The sequence below is a fragment of the Mus pahari genome, chromosome 10, assembly GCF_900095145.1.
Source record: "Mus pahari chromosome 10, PAHARI_EIJ_v1.1, whole genome shotgun sequence".
Classification (NCBI taxonomy): Eukaryota; Metazoa; Chordata; class Mammalia; order Rodentia; family Muridae; genus Mus; species Mus pahari.
The window spans coordinates 52,840,735-52,863,696 of NC_034599.1; the positions used below are offsets into that span (position 1 = coordinate 52,840,735).

Consider the following 22,962-nt stretch of genomic DNA (forward strand, 5'->3'; position numbering starts at 1 on the left):
GGCTGCTTGCCGCTGTCGCTCCGGGGCTGCGGGATGACGCCTCCTCCTCCCGGACGTGCCGCCCCCAGCGCACCGCGCGCCCGCGTCCTCAGCCTGTCGGCTCGGTTCGGGCTCCCGCTGCGGCTGCGGCTTCTGCTGGTGTTCTGGGTGGCCGCCGCCTCCGCCCAAGGCCACTCGAGGAGCGGACCCCGCATCTCCGCCGTCTGGAAAGGTAGGCGGCGCCGCGCGGCCGGCGGGGCGCGGGATCGGACGCTGTGCGGGGCGGGTGCAGAGTGTGCGGCACCCGGAGAGAGTGCGTGTGCGCAGCTCTGCGGGTCTCAGGCTGGCCCCGAAGGGAGCGTGTGGGTCCGGGTGAGTGTTTGTGAGTGTGCGTACTGTCACGCCGGAGCGGGCTGGAGCGCTGCAGCGTGCGAGCGAGTGGCTGGGGCCCGGGCCCAGCCAAGTGGCGCTCCAAGTCCAACGGCAGCTCTGAGCCCGAGCCGCAGCGCCCAAGCGCGGGGGGAGGCTGCGGGCCCCTGTCTCACCGAGGCTCTTTGGCTTATCGCCACGGGGTCTACTATACAGAACCCTTCTTTCCCCAGGCCAGCTTCCTCACCCCAACCTCCTCCTTGCGAGCTGCGAGCTCTGCTGGCACGCGGGGCTCGGGTTCGGCTGGTGAAGGGGGCGCGGACCCATTGCCGCCGCCGCTGCGCTCGGGCTGCGGGAACAAAGACCCCGCCGCCTGCCCCCGCCCCCGCCCCGGCCCGGAGCGCGGGCCAGGCAAGGGGGTGGGCACCCTGCGGCGAACCGGGACAAGGTGCGGTGCAGGGGCTCCGAGCACCTGGGCGCTGTCTCTGTAATGCTAGGACCAGCCGCTCCCCCCTTGCCCGCACGTGGCAGTTGTCACCAGAAATCGGCACTAGCACGGGGTGGGGGGACAGTGCCCGTTGGGTGGGGCGAGGCCATTGGGACCCCCAAGCGGCGTATCTGGGGAGGAGTGTGCATCCTTAGAACTGTAGTGATTATGAGAACCTGAGGGACTGGAGTCTTTTCTTCGGGCATCTCAGTTTAGAACCACGGACGGTGGGACAGAAAGCTGGCTAGGTTGGGGTTGGAGGCTTTCTGCCACTAGGGACTGAGCTCCCCTCCCTGCATTGCACACAAATGCCTCCCCGCCCCCAGGCAAACTCAGATCTGTACCCAAATTTGGCATCTCTGCAGCCCCTCCCCTAGTGGTGATGGGGGACTCACACCGGGGGCTGGGGGTACTTGTCCTGTCTGTCCCTACTGTCCCTTTGATGCCTTGGCAGTTTGCAGGGATTGCGGAAATCTGAGCATTATCTGGGGCAGGTATTCTTAGCAGAGGGGGGGAAACCCACATAAAATGAGTGGCCCGAACTGCCGCAGTAGCTGAGAGAATGTGACTTGCCCAAGGTCACTGGGCAGAGTGGGCACTCACTGTGCAGGAGGGGTCTCTGATCTAACCCTGGATCTGTCCTGGGCCAGGTAGGGAGAGGAGAAGGATTTAGATGGTTCTCCAACCATAAACGTGGTACTTTCGACTCCAACTGTGCCATCCAGCCAGAGGTGTACCTGGTGGAAGAGGAGCAGCTTATCTGGACCTCTGGACCTCCAGGGCATGGTGGATACCTGCACCCTCCACAATGGCACCACTTCAGCCTCTTTCTCTGTCCCTGCCAGCATGTCAACTTCCTCCGTCCCCTTGTGTCTTGGACACATGCATATGAGTATGCCAGAGGAGACAAACGGTTATGTCCAAGTGTTCTGGAATCTCCCTCTGTATCAAGCCCCTTTCATTTGATTGTACTTGTCCCCCCAAATCCTCCCTTGACCTCCCGCCACATACTTAATGCAAACCCACTTGTTAGCACTTAATGCATGCCTCTCCATCCCTGGCACTTAGTCCTCCCTTACCCTCAGACTATTTAAAGCTGCTTTCAGCCCTCTTACCCACTTTTCAGGCTCCCAGCCCATCTCTACGTGCCGCTTCCCTTGCCTGCACTTCACTGAGTGGCCACACTGGTAATGCACTATTGACCCCCTCTGGCTGGGATCCACCAGACACTCACCAATCTTGTCCAAGGACAGTCTGCAGTCTCCTTCACAAGTGCCAGGTGCCCCACTGGCCAGACAGGCTCTGCCATTCACCTGTCCCCAAGCCCTTAGGGCCACCAGCTGGTGATGGTGCGCCCGGCTGACAGCTGCCTCCTGTCTCCTATGGGGTAACACATGGCAGTCGGATAGTAGGGAGCTTGGATAGGACCAACCCAGGCACACACACACAGAGAGAGAGAGAGAGAGAGAGAGAGAGAGAGAGAGAGAGAGAGAGAGAGAGAGAGAGCGCCTGAGCCTTCCAAGCTTTGCAGTAAGCCTAGGGCTCTCTACCAGTGGATGGGACATAGCAACCTTCAGGGTTTACTAGACTATGTGTGGATAGTGGTGACCCCACATACATTTCTCTACAAGACATAGATTTGAAATTTAGTTTTGAGTTGGGACAGAATAGGGACTGGGACAGGTATAGAAATGTCTTTATTTTCTTTGCTTGGTTTCCACCCTTACTCCAAGCCTTAGGGAAAGATTAAAGGAGGGGCTCTGAGAGGGTCCCAGATTGCAGTTGTTTGCAATCAGATGAGAGCCTGGTGCAGAACAGCTTGGACCAGGGAGAAGGGTGTTCCATCACAGACTGCAGGGTATCCTGAGCTGTGTACCTGTCTTTGACTCCCAAAGTTGGCCAGAGCAGGAAGAGCTCTGGAGGTAGTCCCTACAGGGCATCTCTAACTTGTGAGTCAGTCATCAGTGTAAGCGTGTGACTCTGACCCTTCAAGCAAGGGCGGGAGACATCGGATGGCAGGAGAGGGCGTAGTGTGGCAAGAAGTTGGTATACTTGTTATGCTATGTACTGCTCCCCGAGAGCTGGAGAAGGAGAAGCCCGTGGAGGTCCTGACCCCCTAGTCAGAGTGATCCAGCCTGTCCACACACAGAAGGGAAATGTCGGGGTTCCAGTCTCTCCCTGCCCTGCTGGTTCTTCCCCCTCTGGCCCAATTAAACAACAGGATGTTATTGTTGACTTAGGAGCTTCTGGGTAGCCATTAAGGTGCCACTCCCTAGGGTAGGGGGTTGTTGTCACCTTCTCCAGGGGATGAGGTCACAGCTGGGGCTCTCAAAGCATCAGCATTTCCAGTGGAAATCCCTGCCCCCTTGGGGGACTCAGATGAATTCATCACCTTCAAGGTGAACCCCCTGCAGGACTGAGGAGGGGGGGCCATCCCCAAGAGGAAAGGGGGTTTCCTAAGCTGCAAGAGATGCTTGGTGACTTCCTGCCAAGTTCTGTGCTGAACGTTGAAGCTTCAGAGAGTTAGGTATTTGGGGATGGAGCGGCAGATCTGAGTTGAGTGGACACAGATCTAAGTTACTCTGGCTCCTCAGGTAGAAATAGGTGAGAAGAGCGAGGGAACAAGTGAAGGGGGGAAGAGAGAGAGAGAGAGAGAGAGAGAGAGAGAGAGAGAGAGAGAGAGAGAGAGAGAGAGAGAGAGACTGACTCTCATTCACTGCTGGGCCACAATTCCTCCAGATTCCTTTTTCCTTAGGATGTGGAGGGCAAAGCAGAAGCCGCAGTGGCCAGTTTAGATCTTGGTGTTAAGTGACTGAAACCTGGACAGTCAGGGGAAATCCTTGAGTCTTGTTTCCTTCTTCTCTTCACTATCATAGGCTGAAAGTTGCAGGGAATGGCCTGTTGGCGTCTGACCTCAAGGGCGGACACACATTTAACAGGCGCTGCCTGGGTTCTGCTTCGTGCTGGTCCTAGATCGAACTCAGGGGTCCAGCAGAGAAACTAAATGAGGTAGTGTCCTCGTAGACAGGAAGCCTGGGCAGATAATCCTGTGCGTACACTGACAGGACCTGCAACAGAGAACAGTCATGGGGCTGAGGAAGTCTGCCTGGCCAGAGGATGAGGTAGCAAAGATGAGATGACAGAGGCACGAATCGGCTGCGTGAGGAAGGGACAAGGGAAGCACCTGTCTGACAGGGTTGAGTCAACTTTGGCCAGGGATCCAGCAAGGTACCCCCACCCCCACCCCCACCCCCACCCCCACTATGTAGCCCCAACTGGCCTGGAACTTGCTATGTAGTCTAGTGTGGCCTTGGACTCACATAAATCTGCCAGTCTCTGCCCCCCTAGTGCTGGGACTAAAGGCCTGTGCATCGCCATACCTGACTTCAGCAAGTTTCTTGGAGATGATATGCGAGCCGGCCTCTTGTCACTGCATGGGCAGCCTTCTAGAGAAAGACGGTGGCAGGCAAGGGTGTCCTAGGTCCCTGAGGGAAGTTGTGGTGGGGTCCAGGGCCACTAGGATCTCCCCATCAGTTCCTGGCCAGGGGAGGATTCTTCACGTAGGAAGCCTGCCTGCCATGCGCTTTCTCTGCATGTAAGGCAGAAGAAACCCCCTTGTATCCAAACCTTGTATTGCAGACAGGACAGTCACAATGCATCTGATCAACGTCCCCTTCCAGGAACCTTGGTCCCTTTTGAGAGTAGATAATTTTCTAGGTTGAATATGATGTTTTCTGCACTTGGGAGAAGTAAACTGTTCACTTGTCTTTGAGGAGTGCTAGGCCAGGTAGTCTGTGAGGCTCAGCCTGCAGGGGGCAGCCATGAGAACAGTGACCCTAGAGTTCCCTGCTAGAGTCGCAGGCTGCTCGCTCGTGGCCTCCTCATTGGACCCCAGTTCAGGGTGGCTGTGTCTTAGACTCACCGTACTTCCCAGCCTCTTACTAGCAGCTCTGAACCAAAAGACTTCCGCTTCTTAGGGTTCCTTTTTTGGCCACCCCAGAAACCTTGCTCCTCTTCAGGGATAGGAGAGACAGGCTCTTGATCTGCCCTGGCTATGCAAGAAGGACCAGCTGCCAGATGTGTGAACATCTGGCTGTCGGTGAGAGCCAGGCAGATCAGAGAAAAAGGAGAGAGTAAGAGGACCACAGCCCTGGATCCCTAGAGTCTAGAGGCTTCGACCTTCCGTAGCCAGCCCAGGTCCTATGGTACTGTCCTACCACAGGAGAAGGTTCTCCAAGCCTTTTCCTCCTTCAGGACTTCCTCCTGGCAGCACTGTCCCATATGTAGATTGTACTCTGTCCTCCACAACACCCCTCCATTCCTCTGGGACACCCTAGTGTGGATTCTACCCAGAACATACAGCCACGCAGAGCACTGCTTCCCCAGGGCCTGATGCTTACCCTCTGACTCTTCTCCCCATCCCTCCCAGCACCCAGTGCTCCCCCGGGGCATCCTCCCTGCACCCTACTTACCCTCCTCCTCAGTCCCCTCCTCTTGCCTGTGGATTCGTTCTCAGTCCCATCGAGGAACCATCTGAGATGAACTCAGCTTACCCGGCCTGATGGAACTGAGCTCAGGGTGCGAGAAAAGAAATGTCAGAGAGAAGCTGGACCAACCACACTGGCCCCAGACGGGGAAACGAAGGGACGGCAGAACAGACTCAAGGTCACTGGCGAAATGGCAGAAGTAGTGTCAGGGCTGTGTTTTTCTGCCCTGAGCTTTCCGGTGGCCCAGGTCTCTGCCCCTTCCCCATGCCTCGTCTACTGTCGTGATTTTCTGGGTCTAGGGCTTCTAAAGCCTGCTACCTCCTCGATCTGTTTAACAGAGCCCAGAGACTTTCTAGCCACACCCACCGAGACCCTCAGATTTGGACCCGCTTTTGTTTTACCTGGAATCTGGCCTTTGCTTGGGCCTCAGGGGGCCGGTTGCTCTGTGTTGTGGCTCAGGCTAATCTGGATTTAACCACCACAGCAGCCTGGGGCTTAGGCTGATCCTTCGGGGCCTCCTGTACCCCTGCTTCTAATCAAGACCCCGGGCTTTGGGCCAGTGTCCTGGGGGACCCTCACTGTGGAGGGCAGCCAGCCCTTGACCCCTGCCTGCACCTTCACTCAGCTCCCGGGAGAGGGAAAGGAGAAGCCCTGTCCTTGCCCCAAGGGAGCCAGCCGTTAGTGATGGAAAAGGGTCCCCTAGGAAGTCAGGAGGTGTCAGGGAGAGGAGAAGGAAAGATCAAGAGCTATAGGGGACACAGTATAGCTGCTGCCGTGCCTCAGCATCCCAAGGAAGGGCATCCTGACAAGCACTGTACCCCATAGGTGGCTCAGGGACCTCTTCTAAAATGTCTCCTCCTCCGAAGAGTGGTAGGAGGCTACCCCCTCCTAAAGGCTGGACCTTCTTATCTTGCCCAGCCCTGGCAATGGACGGTGAGCCCTCCTTCACAGCACCTCACATATCTGGTGAACTCCCACCAGACCCAGTGTGATCTGAGAGAAGAGAACGTGTCAGATAGTGGACAGAACCCAGTCAGAGAGTGCAAGGGCAGAGTAGTGAGGGCTGGGGAAGTCTGGAACACTGCTGGAGCCAGGAGAGTTGGGTTAGACGTTCAAGGACGAGTGAGATCCACACGCAGCAGAGGAAGGACGGGGCTGTGAGCACTGGCCGAGTGCACGTGGGGAATAGGCATCGTGGGGATGCCCTGCTTTGGGGACTGGTCCCTGCGGGGATGGTCCCAGCCTGGGAGCTATGGTGGGATCCTGAGCTTAGGGCCAGGGTGGAGATGCATGCTCCAGTGAGTGCTGACTGGCTGGGAGCCTGGGTGTACAGTAGACAAAGGCTGGTGTGCATACCCAGCCCAACGGCTTCCTAGTAAGGACAGAGATCCCAGATTTATCTCCCCAGTTTGTCATACTGGCTAGCATTTAGGGCGAGGGTGATATACTGCACCCCAGATTCCTGTCCCATCTACAGGCATACTCATGCTCACTCAGATACACTTGTCAAGGTGTCACAAGTAGAGGTCAGGCATTTGTTGGCAAGTAGCCTTTGTCTGGACTCTAGCCTCCCTCATCTTCACTCTCCTCAGTGCTATAGAAGGGGCTTCCCTGGAAGTCCCTGAGAGTCCATCCCTGGAGTACAGTAGAATACGTTCAGGTCCCAGGGTTAGTCAGTCTGTGTCAGGCTCTGCTTATACTGAGCTGTGTGATTCTGGATAAGTTGCTTAGCTTCTCTGTGCCTCGCACACCTTATCTGTGAAGCAGAGCTAAGAAGAGACCAGGCATCATATGAGCTTAGTGATTTGCTGAGTTAATAGCTCTAAAACCCACTTGGGATAGCACCTGGCAGATCCTGCTGAGGGCTAGCCTCACCACTGCCATCCTTGTCTCTCTTTCTGCTTTCCTACCCCTCTTCCCTCCCCCTTCCTTTAGCCCTCCCCCTCCCTCCTCCTGCAGCATCTCTAGTTTCTCATGGAATGCAGTTCTGCAGTTCTGGCACCCCAGACCCTGCCTTAACGCTATGCTGGCTGCCTGCCCTCACACTGTGTCCCCTGCTGATCCAGGCCAAAGCCGGGGCTGGGAACCTTCTGTCTCACCACAGTCGTCCACCTGTCTCCCTCCCTCCTGGGCTGAGGTAGGCATCCTCTGCCTTCTTGCCACCCCTGCCCTGGCTCTGAGCCCAAGAGCAGACTCTGTACTGTTTGCCCGATTACTGCTTTGAAGTAGCCATTAGCTGACCTTTAGGGCTTTGGGAACCTGCTTGGCCAAAGAACAGCTTGGAGTTAGATAGGGTGTGGCATTGGCTCTGGGCTCCCTGCCTTTCCTGGGATTGAGCTCAGAACCTCCTCCTGACTCCAACTGGGCTCAGTGACCACCTTCCATCTCCACCTGAGCCCTTGAGCCCTGCTCAGTTCAGATCTCCCAAAAGTACTTCTCGTCAGAACTTTGTCCCAGCGTCCTTGTCTAGCAGCCCTAACCCTCTGGTCACGGTGATGTATGCAAGTGGTCCCAGCCCTTTGGTGGTTTGGAAGGGCCTTAGTTTTTCCTCTCTCTAAAATGGGGATGCAGACGTTTGTCTTGCCTTCTTTGCAGGGTGGTGGGGATTTGTTGGGCTGGGCAGTGGAGGCAGACGAGGATGTCGCATTTACAGTTGCTCTGCTTTCAGAAAGCTGTGCTAGCATGCACACTCAAGTCTTCCCCTAACAACCCATGAACTTAAACCGTTGTGGTCGTTCCTGGAATCATGATGGGTCATAAAATCCAGGCCATAACAAACCAGCAACCCGCATCTCCACCAGCCACAGAAGGGGAAACTGAACTCAGGGAGGCCCTGTCCCAGCTCACAAACAACAACCAGATGCCTGGATGCCAAAGGGAGTGGGTGGTTTCTTGGAGCCAGGGCTGAACGAACACCTGAGATATCTTCTCCTCCCACCCATGACCTTGGCAGTGTAGGCTTGTTGATAATGAGGGTGGACGTCTAATTACTCCACGAGGGACACTGCCACATTAGGGCCTTGCTACCAGTGCTGGCACGGCACTTACCTGGCAGCTGTCAGAACCCAGCCCTGCACAGGTGTCACCAGTGCCCTGACAGTAGCCGTAATCTGCTCATCACACCAGGTCAGTGCCATCTGGAAATGGCCATATCAGAGGCAGAGCTAAGGAAACATCTGTCCCTGCATGTCTGCCACCACTAGGAGGGGGTTCTCCTCACCATCCTGCCTTGAATTAGTCATGCCTTTGGGTTACTAAAGGCCCTTGGGAGATCAGGGCCCTACCTGGCAGGTGGCTGGGTGATTCCCTTCCTTTAGCAAGTTAGCGATTCTGGGCCTGGTGAGTAAGGGTGGAGGGTTAAGGAGAGAGTAAGGCGGAGAAATGCAGGTTTGAGCCGCTTTTTCACAACAGTTTCTCAAAGAAGACCCCAGTGAGGGTGGCTTTAGAGAGATGCAGTGGCAAGGTGGGTCCCCAAGTCTGTGAGCTTCCCTTGGGTGTGCGTTTGCCTTTGGATCAATGCCACAGTCTCGGTGACCCCCAAGTCTCCCAGCTTGGTGGCCGTCTGGGCGCCTGCCTTGATGTGTATTATATGAGACTCCGAAGGGTAGAGGGACTGCAGGTGAGCTCCCAAGCGGCTCTTTAGTCTTTTCTCCGAGGGTGAGGGTGTGAGTGGGCACAAGTGTGGGAGGAGGTCCCTGCCAGATATGGCTATTGTCCCCAGTCTGTGGTTGGCCAGGCTCTTGCTCCTTGGTGACTTAACTCAGGCATTTCCTCCTGGGATGCCCACATTCTTGCCATTCTCTGCCCACTTTCCAAGGGCTTTTGGAGGTTAGCATTCAAAGCTGACGGGTTCAGTGGGTCAAGGACCAGCCCTTGTTGTTCCCTTTGTAGGCAGTCACCCTCACTCTACCCTTCCCAGCCTGCCCTCCTCTTTCACAAGCATCCGGGCTATGGGGAATGATGGGAGCAGATGGTACAGCATCCAGAGTGAACGAGAGGAGGACGGATCCTTCATTAGGCAAGCCTGCTTCGAGAAAACCTCCCTACTTCCTACAGTCAGCTGACTGTTGGGATGGTCACGGGAGGATGGCTCCCAAATGGAATCAAGCCTGCTCTTTTTTTTCTCTTTTGCAATAGAACCAAGGCCCTATGGACACCCTGTCCGGAGTGATATGTCTGCATGGGGCCACTTTCTGTAGTCTCCCCAACACTTACATCTGACTAGCCTTGTGAACCCTATACTGGGGGGTTGGGGGGGGTGCTCAGGGACCATGGATCAGCTAGCTATGGGGCTGCCTGAGGACTCTGCTCAGGAGAGTCCTGATTGGCTCTGAATCACATGGGTTGGGGGTGGCCGTTCCTGTGTCTAGTCTGCCTTGAGGCCATGTCCTCTTTGTGTGCCCCTAGCCCCCTCCCCTGCCTGAACCCCTGGTTATTCTGGGAGCTTTTAGCTACCACTTAGTCAGCCACTAATGCGTCAGGCCGGGGAGTGGGGCGGGGGGGGGGGGAGACACCGTGCCAGACGGTGCTCCTTTTAGACACACAGGATGGAAAGGAAGCAGGGGGAGCTGGGAGGTGAGGGACTGCTGGAGGAAGGGAGACATTCCCACTCCTGGCCTGGCTCCTTGGTCGCAGGCGTAGGAAGAGACTGATGGTCAATATGTCCTTGGGCTATCTGTGCCTTTCTTGCCCCACCACCAAGACCTAGCCTTCTGGATTCTTCTTTCATTAATTCTCTGTCAGGTAGCAGTCCTCTACTACCACACACTCAGCTCCGTTCATGCAGTTTCCTCTGCTTGCACACCCCTTCCCCATTTCTGGCCAGTCTAGCTTTTATCTGCCTTCTCGTCTCTTTGGCTCGCAAGACAGCAAAGAGAACGTGTTTAGGGGAGTAAACACCTAGGCTAGACCTTTCAGACGTAGACTCCAGTTTGCTCAGCCCCTGTCTAGGCAGGGCCTTGCAGCCATCCCTTCCTTTGGCCCAGCTTTCTCTGAGGCGATCCTGGCCAAAAGGGCCTGCTGCTGCTGCCTTCACTTCCAGGCAGCCCTCCTGCCCCGCGCCCCCATCCTGCCGACCTGAACAAAGCTTTCTTTCATGTATTCATGGAACTGCTGCTCTGACACTTCCTGGGCACAATCAGGCCCTTTGAGGGCCTCAGGCAGTGCCGGGAGCCTGGGCCGGGGCCGGGGTGGAGAATGGGCCAAGGTCTTGTCCTGGGGCTGAGCTGGTGCCATCTCCTTCTTCCCCCTAGTTCATAACACATCACCAGGCCCAGATGTGGGAGGGGCAGAAACCTGAGGGTCATCGGAGGGTTGGCCCTAAGCTTCTGTTTGTTCTGCAGAATGGGGCCAGCAGTCCATGCCTTCCCTCACTCGGACCTTGCCCAGGCTTGAGGGAAACAAGCTTGCAGACCAACAGAGTGCTGCCCTGGCTGTATCCATTACCCTTACTCAGCTGCCGACACCCTCTCCTGCCCTTCAAAGCTCCTAAGGGTCTTCTGAGAGCAGCCCGGGCTCCCTCCTAAGACTGTCTGCTTAGTGACCTTCCTGTGGTGTGGGTGCCTCTTATCTACACTTCTGAGGAGTGCCTCCCCAGGCTTTGTGCTTGTCTCCTCCACCCTCGCTTCACTTCCAGGACTGCTCTTTGACAGCCCTGCTACCTCCAGACAAAGGCTCCCTCCATGGTCCCCTCTGGTGCCATTTTCCCCTTGAGTTAACTTGTACACTAGCCTTGCCTGTCCCTCCCTGTCCCTTGCCCGTCCCTTCTCGCACATCTCTTTCCCATTCCTGGTTGATCTAGCTTTTATCTGCCTCCCCATCTCTGAATCAACAAGACAGCAAAGAGAAAGTGGTTGGGGAAGTGAACTCTTAGGCTAGACCTTTTAAATGGAAACTCCAGTTTGCCCAGTCTATGAATAGGCAGAGCCTTGAATGCATCCTTCAAAAAGCCATGGGAATGGGGAAGGGGTGGGCAAGACTTCTTTAGGATCCAGGGTATTGAACTTGATGCAGGTGCTCGGGAGCTAAGAAGACTGGTGGAAGTAGCCAGCCCGGCCTGGGAGTGCTTCTTTTTCTTGGCTTTGTGGCTGTAGGTCTCAGTAGCCCAGCATCCCCAGGCACAGAGATGAACCTTTCCTCCTGTCTTCCAGACTGGATGTTACGGAAGTGTGAGGGAAGTTGAGCTGCCTGGGACCTGGGCTGTGGATTGCTCATGTTGCTGCTTAGGCTGTGGGTGAAGGGAAAGCCATGAGTCAGAAAGACCAAGTGTCTGCTGCCTGCTGAGCCCAGCTCTACAGTTTTATCCCAGCTGGGAGAGAGCCGGAGGACAGTGCTCATGCTCTGCCACCACTGAGCACTTCTGTCCGGAAAGCAGCACAGAGCTGGGCTCTCAGCCCCTGCCCTGCACATCTGGGGCTAATCTAACGAGGGGCAGCTTTGGGGGTCTAGGGTGTGAGAGGTAGGGTTCCTGTCCCTCTGTTCCCACCCTCATTGCTGGATCAGGCTATTTGTGATGTGCCCCTGGTGTGCCCCAGGAGAGCCAGGTCAGTCAGAAGGCAGCAGACTCAGCACTTCGGTCTGTACCCAGCTAGGCTCACATATCCAGGAATGTTCTTGAGAACTGATACTGTCCGGATGAAACATTCAGCCCTGCTTGCTGATGTGACCTTGGGCCAGGCTTGTCCCCCAAGAGAGCCATGGTTTCCTCCTCTGCACAGTGAGCCAGGCCACAGCAGAGATGCAGAATCTGAATTATCCCCACTGTCTGTCTGGGATCACTTGGCTGTGGAGACGTGTGTGTTCCTGACGTCCTTTGCCTCTGATGGATGCAAGATCATTAGGAATGGCTTAAGTAACAGCAAGAAGGATTTAGGGCAGCCCTTGAGGAACTGGCAGTTTGTTTTTGCCTGAACCGAGTCGTGTCCTGCTTGAGTGTCACTGCCAAACTGGCTGTCCCAAAGTTTGCTGCAGCTAAAAAAAAAAAAAACCAACACAGTGGTCAGACCAGGTTCCGGGGTGAGGCCCAGGCTAATCAGCAGTGAGGGGACAGTGGCTATGGTTGATTGCTGAGGGCATGGCCATAAGCCATCTCATCCCTGTAATTTAGTCCTGCAACCAGGACAACCTCAACAATGTCATTAGAGATGAGACAGCTTCTCCCTGGAGGCGATGGCTGCAGACAGTTTCTTTTTTGGGCAAAACTGCCCTGGTCAGCCCTTCTGCTGAAAATCGTAGGCTGTACTTTTTGAAGGTCCCCTGTCCCAGAGTTGCTGGGACAGAGAGCTGAGTCCCAGAAGAAGTTGAAAGTTGACATGTGGGCAGGTGAAATCAGGCTAGAGATTAGCTTTGAAGACGGAAGCAGAGGGACTGATTTAGGGTCCGCTCCCCACCTGCTTTCCTGCACTTTGGGGCTGTCTCTCCCTTGACCTGTCTTCCCAACTGTATACTGGGAAGGAGTAGATGTTGAGATTTGTTACAGTTCTGAAATGGTGCCCTCTAAGGACCTGGGGTAAGCCAGGAGGAGTTGGAGACAACTTCTCAGCTGTGAATAAAATGGCAGCCTGGGGATCTGAACCCTAACTGGGAAGCTTCAGAGCCCTGCTATTTGCTTCTAGATGGAGGGAAATGGAGATTCCCTCCCAGTACAGAGCTGATGGCCTTCCCATACCTGCACAGCCCCTCAGGTGTGTGTGTGTGTGTGTGTGTGTGTTTGGGAAAGGGGATTGGTTTCCCTAAGATCCCTAAAGTGCCCCTCACTCTGAATCAACACACATTGTGGGGAAGGAACCATGGCTCTGGGCGAGGACGGGTGATTGCTGGAGTCCACCAGTGCATTCCTTACTTCTCAGGTCCACTGAAACCAGGCCTTGTCTCTGAACCTCTAGTGCCCTGAGCTTGGAGCGTTAATTAGCCAGCAGGGTCTAGCATGCCTGTGGGAACTCCAGGGTCCTCTTGCTCAGGGTGTTTTTCTTTTTCATGCTGCACAGGGCAGGACCATGTGGACTTTGGCCAGCATGAGCCACACACCGTGCTTTTCCATGAGCCGGGCAGCTTCTCCGTCTGGGTGGGTGGACGTGGCAAGGTCTACCACTTCAACTTCCCCGAGGGCAAGAATGCCTCCGTGCGTACGGTGAGCTTGGGCCCCTGCCCTTCCCTCTTCCTTCCTCTTTCTTGACCTCTGGTACGGAGAAGGAAAGAGCTGGCACATCTTTCTGCACATGGCCTTCTACCTCCATAACCTCACACATGGGTCCTGGGGAGGCTTCTACAGGTAGTCCGCATTGGAGTAGGGAGTCAGGCTATGAGGAGAGAAACTGGGAGCTAACACGCATGGCCGGGCAGTGCTGATGAGGGGTGCCAGGTTAGGAAGCTGGATTCCAGAACCCATAACCTGCCTTTTGCGGTTGCTCGGCTCTGTCCCTGGTATCAGACAAAGAGCTTCTGTGACCTTGGGAAATGTACTTACACTCTCCAAGTCTCAATTACATCTGTGGAAGATGGAAAAGATAACAGATTCATCCGGAGCTTGCCCCGAGGCTGTGTGGGTAGCATTTCAGGGGCATCTCACCCCTGGACGGGGGATTAACGCTTCTCCCCCTCCTCCAGGTGAACATCGGCTCCACAAAGGGGTCCTGTCAGGACAAACAGGTGAGTCGAGGGGAGGAACCATGGGGAAAAGTGAGCCCCTTGGGGAAGAAGATCCTGAGAGTCAAGGAAGGGAGGGAACATGAGTTTGCTAGACTTATGACCAGTCTTTGGGCCCCTAGACAGAGGGGGAGAGATAGGCTCCTGACACAGGCCTTGTTCACTGGGGATAGAGTCAGCTGCCCTGGTGCCTGCTGCCTATGCTCAGCCCTTTTGGATGTCTTCTTTCCCAAGATGTCAGATCTTAGTGGACCTACCAGGGACTCCCACCCACCTAATTCTCTCCTTCCCCACACAGGACTGTGAGAATTACATCACTCTTCTGGAGAGGCGGGGTAATGGGCTGCTGGTCTGTGGCACCAATGCCCGGAAGCCCAGCTGCTGGAACTTGGTGAGAACCCTTCCCATGTGCCTGAGCAGTCCCCATTTCCTGGGTGGGTGTCAGACCCTCATGGCCAGACAGAGGTGAGAGATTCTGAAGCCGGCATTACCCTAAGCAGAATCTCTGGGAGAGTAGGCTCCTGGCTGGGCAACTGACCCTTACAGGGTGCAGTAGCCGGTGGTCATGTGGCCATCTGCACCTCTGATCTCCTCCAGGTGAATGACAGTGTGGTGATGTCACTTGGTGAGATGAAAGGCTATGCCCCCTTCAGCCCGGATGAGAACTCCCTGGTTCTGTTTGAAGGTAGAACAGCATTGGGTAGGGGCCCCGGGAGGGTGCTGCTGTACCAGGCTCGGGGTAGGAGGGTCAGCCCCTTGTTCAGGGGCCCGAGCCTGGGGGAAGGACTTAGAGAAGATGCTGCTCTTACCCACATGTCCTCCTGCCACCCCAGGGGATGAAGTATACTCTACAATCCGGAAGCAGGAATACAACGGGAAGATCCCTCGGTTTCGACGCATTCGGGGCGAGAGTGAACTGTACACAAGTGATACTGTCATGCAGAGTGAGTCAGATCCTGATTGGGCTGAGGGTGGACCAAGGGGTGTGAGTGTCCAGGGTGGCAGATAGCCTCCTGATGTATGCCAGGAGGACTTCCTAAGAGGCACAGATCCAAACAGTCAGCACTGCGGAGTCTGAGTTGTGAGAGAGGAGGAATCGAGGTGTGGAGGCCAGATGGGTCTGACTGACACTGGGAGCAAACACAGAAGAAGCCGAGAGCTAGCATGAGGCCCAGAGAGCCAAAAGTTCAGCTTTCTCATGAACCCATGTGGGGCAATGGCCCCATCTTCCTCATTAAGGCTCTGTTGATTAGGCAGAAGTGACACAGGCACCCCAGGGACTTTCCTGCAGTCCCTAGGCATGAAGTCATTGCTCCTGGGCCCATGACATCTTTGTAGAGGAGGGCATAACAGGTGTGGGGTATTGCTCTAGAGCTGAGGGCCCCATGGGCCTTAAGCACTGTTCAGAGTGCAAGGTCGAATGGCTGCCACACAGGTTTCTAGCCTCATACCTTATCACCCATGTCCCTGGCAGACCCACAGTTCATCAAGGCCACCATCGTGCACCAAGACCAAGCCTATGACGATAAGATCTACTACTTCTTCCGTGAGGACAACCCTGACAAGAACCCCGAGGCTCCTCTCAATGTGTCCCGAGTGGCCCAGTTGTGCAGGGTGAGCCAGCTCTGTGAGGGGTGGCTGGATGAATGATAGTGTATCTGTATATATATACAATAGGAGTGTGTGTATGTGTGCGCGTGCATGCACATATGCATGAAACTGTGGCAATGTGTGTGCACAGGCTATCATGTGCCTGTGAGTAAATGCGGTTTAGCTTTGTATGCATATTGGATGAACAAACATGTGAGTATGTAAGTACACATGTGTTTACCTGTGTTGTGTTTGTGCAGATTTGCTGTATTGTGTGCTTGTGTACAAGTGTGCATAAGTGAAAGTAGCAGATGTGTGTCCAATTCTGTCTGCTATGGAGGACCCAGAATGTTCATCTGCAGGGCCCCAGCGTGGGTCCCGAGCATACCAAGCTGGAGCCCAGCTGAAAGCTCGCCTAGGTCTGCACAGGTTTCAGCCCCTTGAAACCTGCCCTGCCTGAGTACTCTGGGTGCCTCTGGTGTGTCATCAGATGCTGAGGGCACTCTTCTGCCTTCTTGTCCTTCCAGGGGGACCAGGGTGGTGAGAGTTCATTGTCCGTCTCCAAGTGGAACACCTTCCTGAAAGCCATGTTGGTTTGCAGCGATGCGGCCACCAACAGGAACTTCAATCGGCTGCAAGATGTCTTCCTGCTCCCTGACCCCAGTGGCCAGTGGAGAGATACCAGGGTCTATGGCGTTTTCTCCAACCCCTGGTAAGGAGTAGTTCATGGCATTAGCAGCCAGGTGCTAGACTTGGAGTTCTTACTGAGTGTGTGCGGTAGTGGTGTCCAGCAGTGTGATGTGTGTACTGCTGTGTTTTCATTTCTGTACACACGGTGTGTGGCCATGGGTCACGTGCACATTCCTGCCTATGTGTTCTACCATATGTGTGCCCAAAGCTGATACTAGGCCTGGGAAAGGCTGGGGTGCAGGGTGTGATCACAGCTGCTCAAACACTGCCTGATAATTCACACCTTGTAATCAGTTTCATTGATTGAAAATAAAGCAGACAGTGTTGGGGGTGGAGAAAGACCCTGCACTGGCTCTCCTCATGTGCACGGAGCCAGAGCCACAGATTGGGCAGGACCTGAAGATCTGGGCTCCTGAGGCTTCAGCACCCTGCAGCCTGTGACTGTCGGGGGTGGGGGTGGAGGGCAGGGGGACAGAGAATGACTCAGGCTGTGATGAGGTTCCTTTTTCTTTCGAAAAGGCAAGAACAGGTGGCCTGTGAAACTCAGTGATGTAGAAACAGAACCAAGGTTGTGGTTTTAGGTTGCAGTGGGGACAACTTTGTAGTTGAGCTTCCCTCCTTCCTTCCTTCCCTTCTTCTGTCCCTCCCCTGTGAAAACCTTGTTTGATATGCTAGGCACTGGCCTCTGCTCCAGTGATAGTCCTGGTTCGCAGAGCTTGCAGGTTGTGCCCCGTCTAGCATAGGGCTGGCCAGGGTAAGTGGAGGTGGGTGCATCCTGAACACCTTACAGATGTGGTTTGCATATCCCTGCAGGAACTACTCTGCTGTCTGCGTGTATTCGCTTGGTGACATTGACAGAGTCTTCCGTACCTCATCACTCAAAGGCTACCACATGGGTCTTCCCAACCCTCGACCTGGCATGGTGAGCTGTTGACCAAGCATGTCCCAAACCCCCAGTCACCACTTCCTGGCCTCACCTCCCAGTCACCACTGACCTACTCTATTCTCTTCCCCAGTGCCTCCCAAAAAAGCAGCCCATACCCACAGAAACCTTCCAGGTAGCTGATAGTCACCCGGAGGTGGCCCAGAGGGTGGAACCTATGGGGCCTCTGAAGACACCATTGTTCCACTCTAAGTACCATTACCAGAAAGTGGTCGTCCACCGCATGCAAGCCAGCAATGGAGAGACCTTCCATGTGCTTTATCTAACCACAGGTGATTGGCTATCCCAGAACTCCTCCCCCCCCTTTTTTTTTTTGTAAAAACAGACTTGAACTGGGCATGGTAGCATATGCCTTTAATTTCTCATTACTCAAGAGGCAGAGGCAGGTAGATCTCTATGAGTTCAAGGTCAGCTTGGTCTACAGGGTGAGTTCTAGGCCAACCAACGCTACATGGTGAGACAAAGCAAAGCAGAAGACATGGAAGGTACAAAGAACCTTGTAGGTCACACTTGCTTGGGCCTTTAGGTGTAGATGGAGAGTTGAGTGTTCGGAGCTGTCAGGGGTTAGTGTGTGCAGCTGAGGAAGCCCAGGCAGAGAGGGAGGGCCTCCTAAAGGACATGAGGCAGATGAGAGAAAAGAGAAATCATCCTGAGTTGACAGAAGATCGTGCACTAGAACTTGAGGCAGAAATGCAGTGGATGAGCAGAGCCAGGTGCCGCTTTGGTCCAGTTGTCTCACCCTATGGAGAAGCCATAGGAAAAGACATGGAAAGCCAGGGCTGGGGGGTGGGGGGTGGCCTTGAGCACTGGGCCTCCTGGGAGCCCCTGCCATTAGGAATAAGAATCATGGGCCTTCAATTAGACTTTGGGGTTATGAAGGTAAGAGGAAGAATTTGGAAAGTTGGTAGGATGCAAAAACTTCAATGCCATGTAATGGAGTTTAAGGCGGCAAAGCCTCACAGAGGCCTGAGACACCCTCTCCCCTCTCTTTCCTGGGGAGCCTTCCCTGGAGAAGGCTGAGTGAATGCCCAAGAGATGCTCTAGACAGCCTTGATGCACCCTGCGCTGAGTTTGTGTCTTCCACCTCATCTCCAGTTCACAGTGGGGTGGTATCCTGCAAATCGCTTGGGAGTCCATTGTGGGCCTGGGCCAGGGGCCTTCCTGGAAACTAGAAAGGACCCTATACCACTGGGACCATTCATCAGGGCCCAGGCTCCATCCCTCCATTGTTCAAACTCCCTCCAGTAACTTCCTGTTGCTGCTCCACTTTGGGGCTTCCTTGGCCATGTTGGCCTGGTTTGAAGCTAGAGACCTGGGGTCATTGTTTTGGATCCTGGAAATCTCAAAGAGAGGATTTTCCCACAGTACACTGCAGACGAGGGAAGGGAGGTCACACAGTACAGGACAGGGAAGGCTGGCCAAGAGCCCTGTTACTCCCTTCCTACATGTGTGGGCTATACATACACTCAGGGATTATGGAGGGAGTCTCTTAGCTTTCCTGTGGCCCATGGGAGAGACACTAGTTTAGAGCCTGCAGCATTTAGAAATAATGGGGCCAGATAAAAATAAAGAATTCTCTAGGTTCTCACCAGAGAATGGAAGCTCTTACAGCGGGAACTGGGGTCTGTTTGCCTGTTTGTATCTGTGTCTGCGCCTGTCTTGGATAAGGTCAGGGGCCATGTTGGGGGTTTGTCGGGTTTAGGTAGTCTTTGGTCACATCTCAAAGCCCGCAGGTTGAAATACTAGCCTGGAGGAACCGACTTAGGTAGGCATCACCTGACTGCTTTTTTGGGGCAGATGATGCCCTGGGAGATGGGGGGGGGTGTGGAAGGAGAGAAGGAAAAGGCTATTCTAGAAACTGGGACAGCAGTTGAGGTGGGATTAGGAAGACCAGGGTCAGGATACCCATTAGTCCCCAACAGGTGCCAGTGGAGAGAAAGCTGCTCCAGCAGACAGTCTGGTTATGTGACCTTGGGAGTCCTCATATGGGATCTAAGGTTCTTTTCAGATCTAAGATTTTACAGAAATTAAAATATCCCTTAAGACCAAGTGCAACTCGGAATCCTGGATTGACTCCGGGAACAAAAGCAGGACTCAGTGGAAAAACCCAAGAAACCCAAATGAAGTCTGTAGCTGAGTGAATAGGCGCACACTGGCGTCAACTGCTTAGCTGTGACGATTTACCCCGGTTATGTAAGGTTTTCAGCTGGGGAAACTGGGAGAAGGCTAGACCAGGGCTCTGCACGACTTTTCTGAAAACCTAAAATAAACAGTTAAAGACAATATATCCCCTAGGCACCTAGGATGCACGCAATGTGTAAAGAAAGGCCAGATGTGGGGTTCTGACCTGTCTGGGTTCCAATTTGTTCCCTGCTGCTCACGACCTGTGTGACCTTGAGCAAACTGCATAGCTTTTCTACACCTCCCTTATCTGCAGAGTAAGGGAGATAACGCCTACCTCAAAGGGCAGAGGAGGGAAGGGGTAACCAAGGTCATGCGAGGCGTTGATCCTGGCTTGCTTTTTAATTTTGCAGCCTCCAGTAAGCCTTTGGCATATTGGGGGCACTCACTGAGGGAATGGCTTTTGGGGATCAGCCTTGGAAACTTCCAGGCTGCCCTTGTGCTCTCTGTTCCTCCTTGGTCAGCTGTCCTCACCCCACCCAACCCCAGTCCTGTGACACTCGCATGAGCCATGACTCCCAAACCCTCCCCGCCCGGAGTCTTTTTCCTGGCAGCCCAGCCTTGAAGATGGCTGTTAACTGAGGTGGGTTCTGTCTGTTGACTCTCTCCTCTGCTCACTACCCACAGACAGGGGCACCATTCACAAGGTGGTAGAATCAGGGGACCAGGACCACAGCTTTGTCTTCAACATCATGGAGATCCAGCCCTTTCACCGTGCAGCGGCCATCCAGGCTATATCATTGGATGCTGACCGGGTGAGCCGTCCCACCCTACTCTATACCCCTGGGACCACCCAGACAGCTGGCAGAGGAGAGGGCAACTCTGTTTGCAGTTTGCGTGCCCTTCCAAGGACCTCTAGGGTGGCAGAGTCTCCCTTCTTCAAAGCTTGAGGACTCAGTGGAGGGCTCTGGCCTGACCCAGTCTTGCTCTCTTTCCAGCGGAAGCTCTATGTGACCTCCCAGTGGGAAGTGAGCCAGGTACCCCTGGACATGTGTGAGGTCTACAGCGGGGGCTGCCATGGCTGCCTCATGTCCCGAGACCCCTACTGTGGCTGGGACCAGGACCGCTGCGTGTCTATCTATAGCTCCCAACGGTACGTTGGCCCCGAGGGAAGGCAGATCTCAGAATGGGATGCATTGAAGGGCTACAGGAGGATCATGCTGGGGTCATATGAGGAGAGGTGGGGCGCTCGGTTACAGCCTCTCAGCCGCTGATGTTTGCTCCTCCTAATTCTAGGCCAGTGCTGCAGTCCATTAATCCAGCTGAGCCACACAGAGAGTGTCCCAACCCTAAACCAGGTATCTCATCTAGCCCTAACCTTGGCCCCAGGCTGATGAAGGAGGCACAGCTATGCCTCTGTCACCTTGATCTACAGAAGGCATGACCTTGACCTGAGGCCCCTGGACCATATCATGCTGAGTGAACTCCCATGATGTCGGGTGCTCATGAGAGGGCTGGGGATGTGGGAAAAATACAAGAAAAAAAAAACCCAAAAGTCAGGATCCGCACCCATCTCCACCGTGTTCCTTTAACTTTGCTCTAGAAGCCGCGTCTGTAGAACTCAGAGGCTCCCAAGTGTCCCGACCCCTCCTCATGCCCGTTCCCTCCTCTTTTCTCAGACGAGGCTCCATTGCAGAAGGTTTCCCTGGCTCGGAACTCTCGATATTACCTGACCTGCCCCATGGAGTCCCGCCACGCCACTTACTTATGGCGCCACGAGGAGAATGTGGAACAGAGCTGTGAGCCAGGCCACCAAAGCCCTAGCTGCATCCTGTTCATTGAGAACCTCACGGCCCGTCAGTATGGCCACTACCGCTGCGAGGCCCAAGAGGGCTCCTACCTCCGTGAGGCTCAACACTGGGAGCTGCTGCCAGAGGACAGAGCACTGGCCGAGCAGCTAATGGGCCATGCCCGGGCCCTGGCCGCCTCCTTCTGGCTGGGGGTCCTGCCCACACTCATACTTGGTCTGCTGGTTCACTAGGACTTCTAGGAGCTGGGTACACCCCAGGCCCAGGAGTACTAGAAAAATGTCACACTCAGCCGGCCGGCCCGGGAGCTCCCTGTCCACTGATTCTTCCAGGGGTACTGAATAATCCAGTGGGGGACAAAGGGCCTGGAGACGTCCAGCCGCAGGCGGCTGCTGGGGCCCAGGTGGGGTAGGGACAGTGAGGGACTGTAGAAGGAAGGCACCGACTGTGAAGCTGGGCCATCAGCAACTCAAGACTTTATCTTCTCGAGAATATTTTTTCGAAATCTCCTCACACTTGACTTCATGCAGTGATGTACCTGGCGTGAGAGCCCATGGGCCTGGCAGTGGGCTTGGGAAGGGGAGCTGGGACCCCCATCTCTGGACCTTGGGGCTGAGTCCTTTGGGACCTTCTGTACCCAGCTGTGTCCTTCCCTGTTCCACTGCTGGGTGGCCAGTGTCCCTGCAGACCCGGGCTGCTCCTCTGTACCTCCCTCACAGCCTGGGTCCCACCGGACAGCGCCTTGCATGTTTATTGAAGGATGTTTGCTTTCCGGGCGGAAGGGCGGGAAAAGCTCTATTTTTATGTTAGGCTTATTTCATGTATAGCTACTTCTGACTGCATCTGTATGAAAATACCAAAACTACATGCTGGGGTGGGGGGCGGGTAGAGGGAGGGTCTGGGAAAGGGGGGGCTGATCCCAGGCTGGGGCTCCCTGGGATAGGATCAGAGTCCAGGGACAGGCATGGGTTTGAAGAGAGTGGCATGAGCTGGCTCTGCCCCGGGAGCCCCGTCTGAGGGCATGAGCTTCCAGTGTGGGGGGGTGGTTATGGGAGGGGTGGGTGAGGGAGACAGGGGAGAGCGAAGAAGAAAACTGAGCCCTAGGTAGATTTGCCGTGATCATTTTGAAGGAGGAGCCGGGTCCACAGGGGGAGGTTCCAGGACTCTGCCCTTGGCATTGTGGGTTGGGGGGCAGGGGGAGTCTCCTCCCTTCCCCTCAGCCCCCATCCCCAGGGGCTGTGCTTCCATGCTCCTAACCTCCCACCTTCAGCTCAGGACATGTCCTAACTTAGGCTAAACTGTGAAAATTCCCGTGGAGATGGCCCAGGCCGAGCTTCCCAAGTGGGCCTCCCAGTCCCAGGTCCATAGATTTCAGCAGAGAGCTGACCCTTCTCCAGCTGTGTCTGGGGCAGGGCCTGGGGCCGGGGGCCTTCCAGCTTCCGTCCCTTATCTCTTCTCAATGCACTTTAATAATGTAACATATTACTAATAAACAAGCTATTTATTTACCTGTGTCTGTGCCCTGTCTTCCACGCCTGTGGTGCTGAGTGGGACTCCAGCTTGTCAGTACCTCCTGCCTGTGTGAACATCACCCGCCTCGGCTTCCCCTGGTGATCCTGCTGGCAGGAGGGCTCAGAGGACCTAGAGGGCTAGAGGGGCAGGGATGGGGAATGTGAGCCTGCAGCCCCTCCCCTCCCATAGCTCCAACCCCTTCCCTTCCCTTGGGAGGCCTGGCTAGAATCACTCTATGGGCAGTTACCAGGCCTCCCTATCTTCAAGGGTGACCCATCTGAGGGGTGAAACTGACCAATGAGGAACACTAGGATGTGGTGATAGAAGGGTGTG

General features: G+C 55.0%; 1 protein-coding gene across 2 annotated transcripts; it reads left to right on the top strand.

Annotated features, from left to right (window-relative positions):
* Positions 1-22,625, top strand: Sema7a (semaphorin 7A (John Milton Hagen blood group)). 2 transcript variants are annotated; one of them, XM_021206863.2, is made up of 14 exons: positions 1-211; positions 13,308-13,450; positions 13,927-13,968; positions 14,264-14,356; positions 14,563-14,650; positions 14,799-14,909; positions 15,440-15,579; positions 16,083-16,267; positions 17,059-17,167; positions 17,262-17,460; positions 19,997-20,124; positions 20,308-20,462; positions 20,606-20,667; positions 20,989-22,625. In XM_021206863.2, exons 1-14 carry the CDS (start codon positions 34-36, stop codon positions 21,348-21,350), a joined length of 1,995 nt encoding a protein of 664 aa, XP_021062522.1. In that variant the 5' UTR covers positions 1-33; the 3' UTR covers positions 21,351-22,625. The 2 variants fall into 2 exon arrangements, with proteins under 2 accessions (XP_021062522.1, XP_029399291.1); XM_029543431.1 differs by lacking the exon at positions 1-211 and adding an exon at positions 261-351 and having other exon boundaries at positions 20,989-21,985.
* The last annotated feature ends 337 nt before the right edge of the window (positions 22,626-22,962 follow it).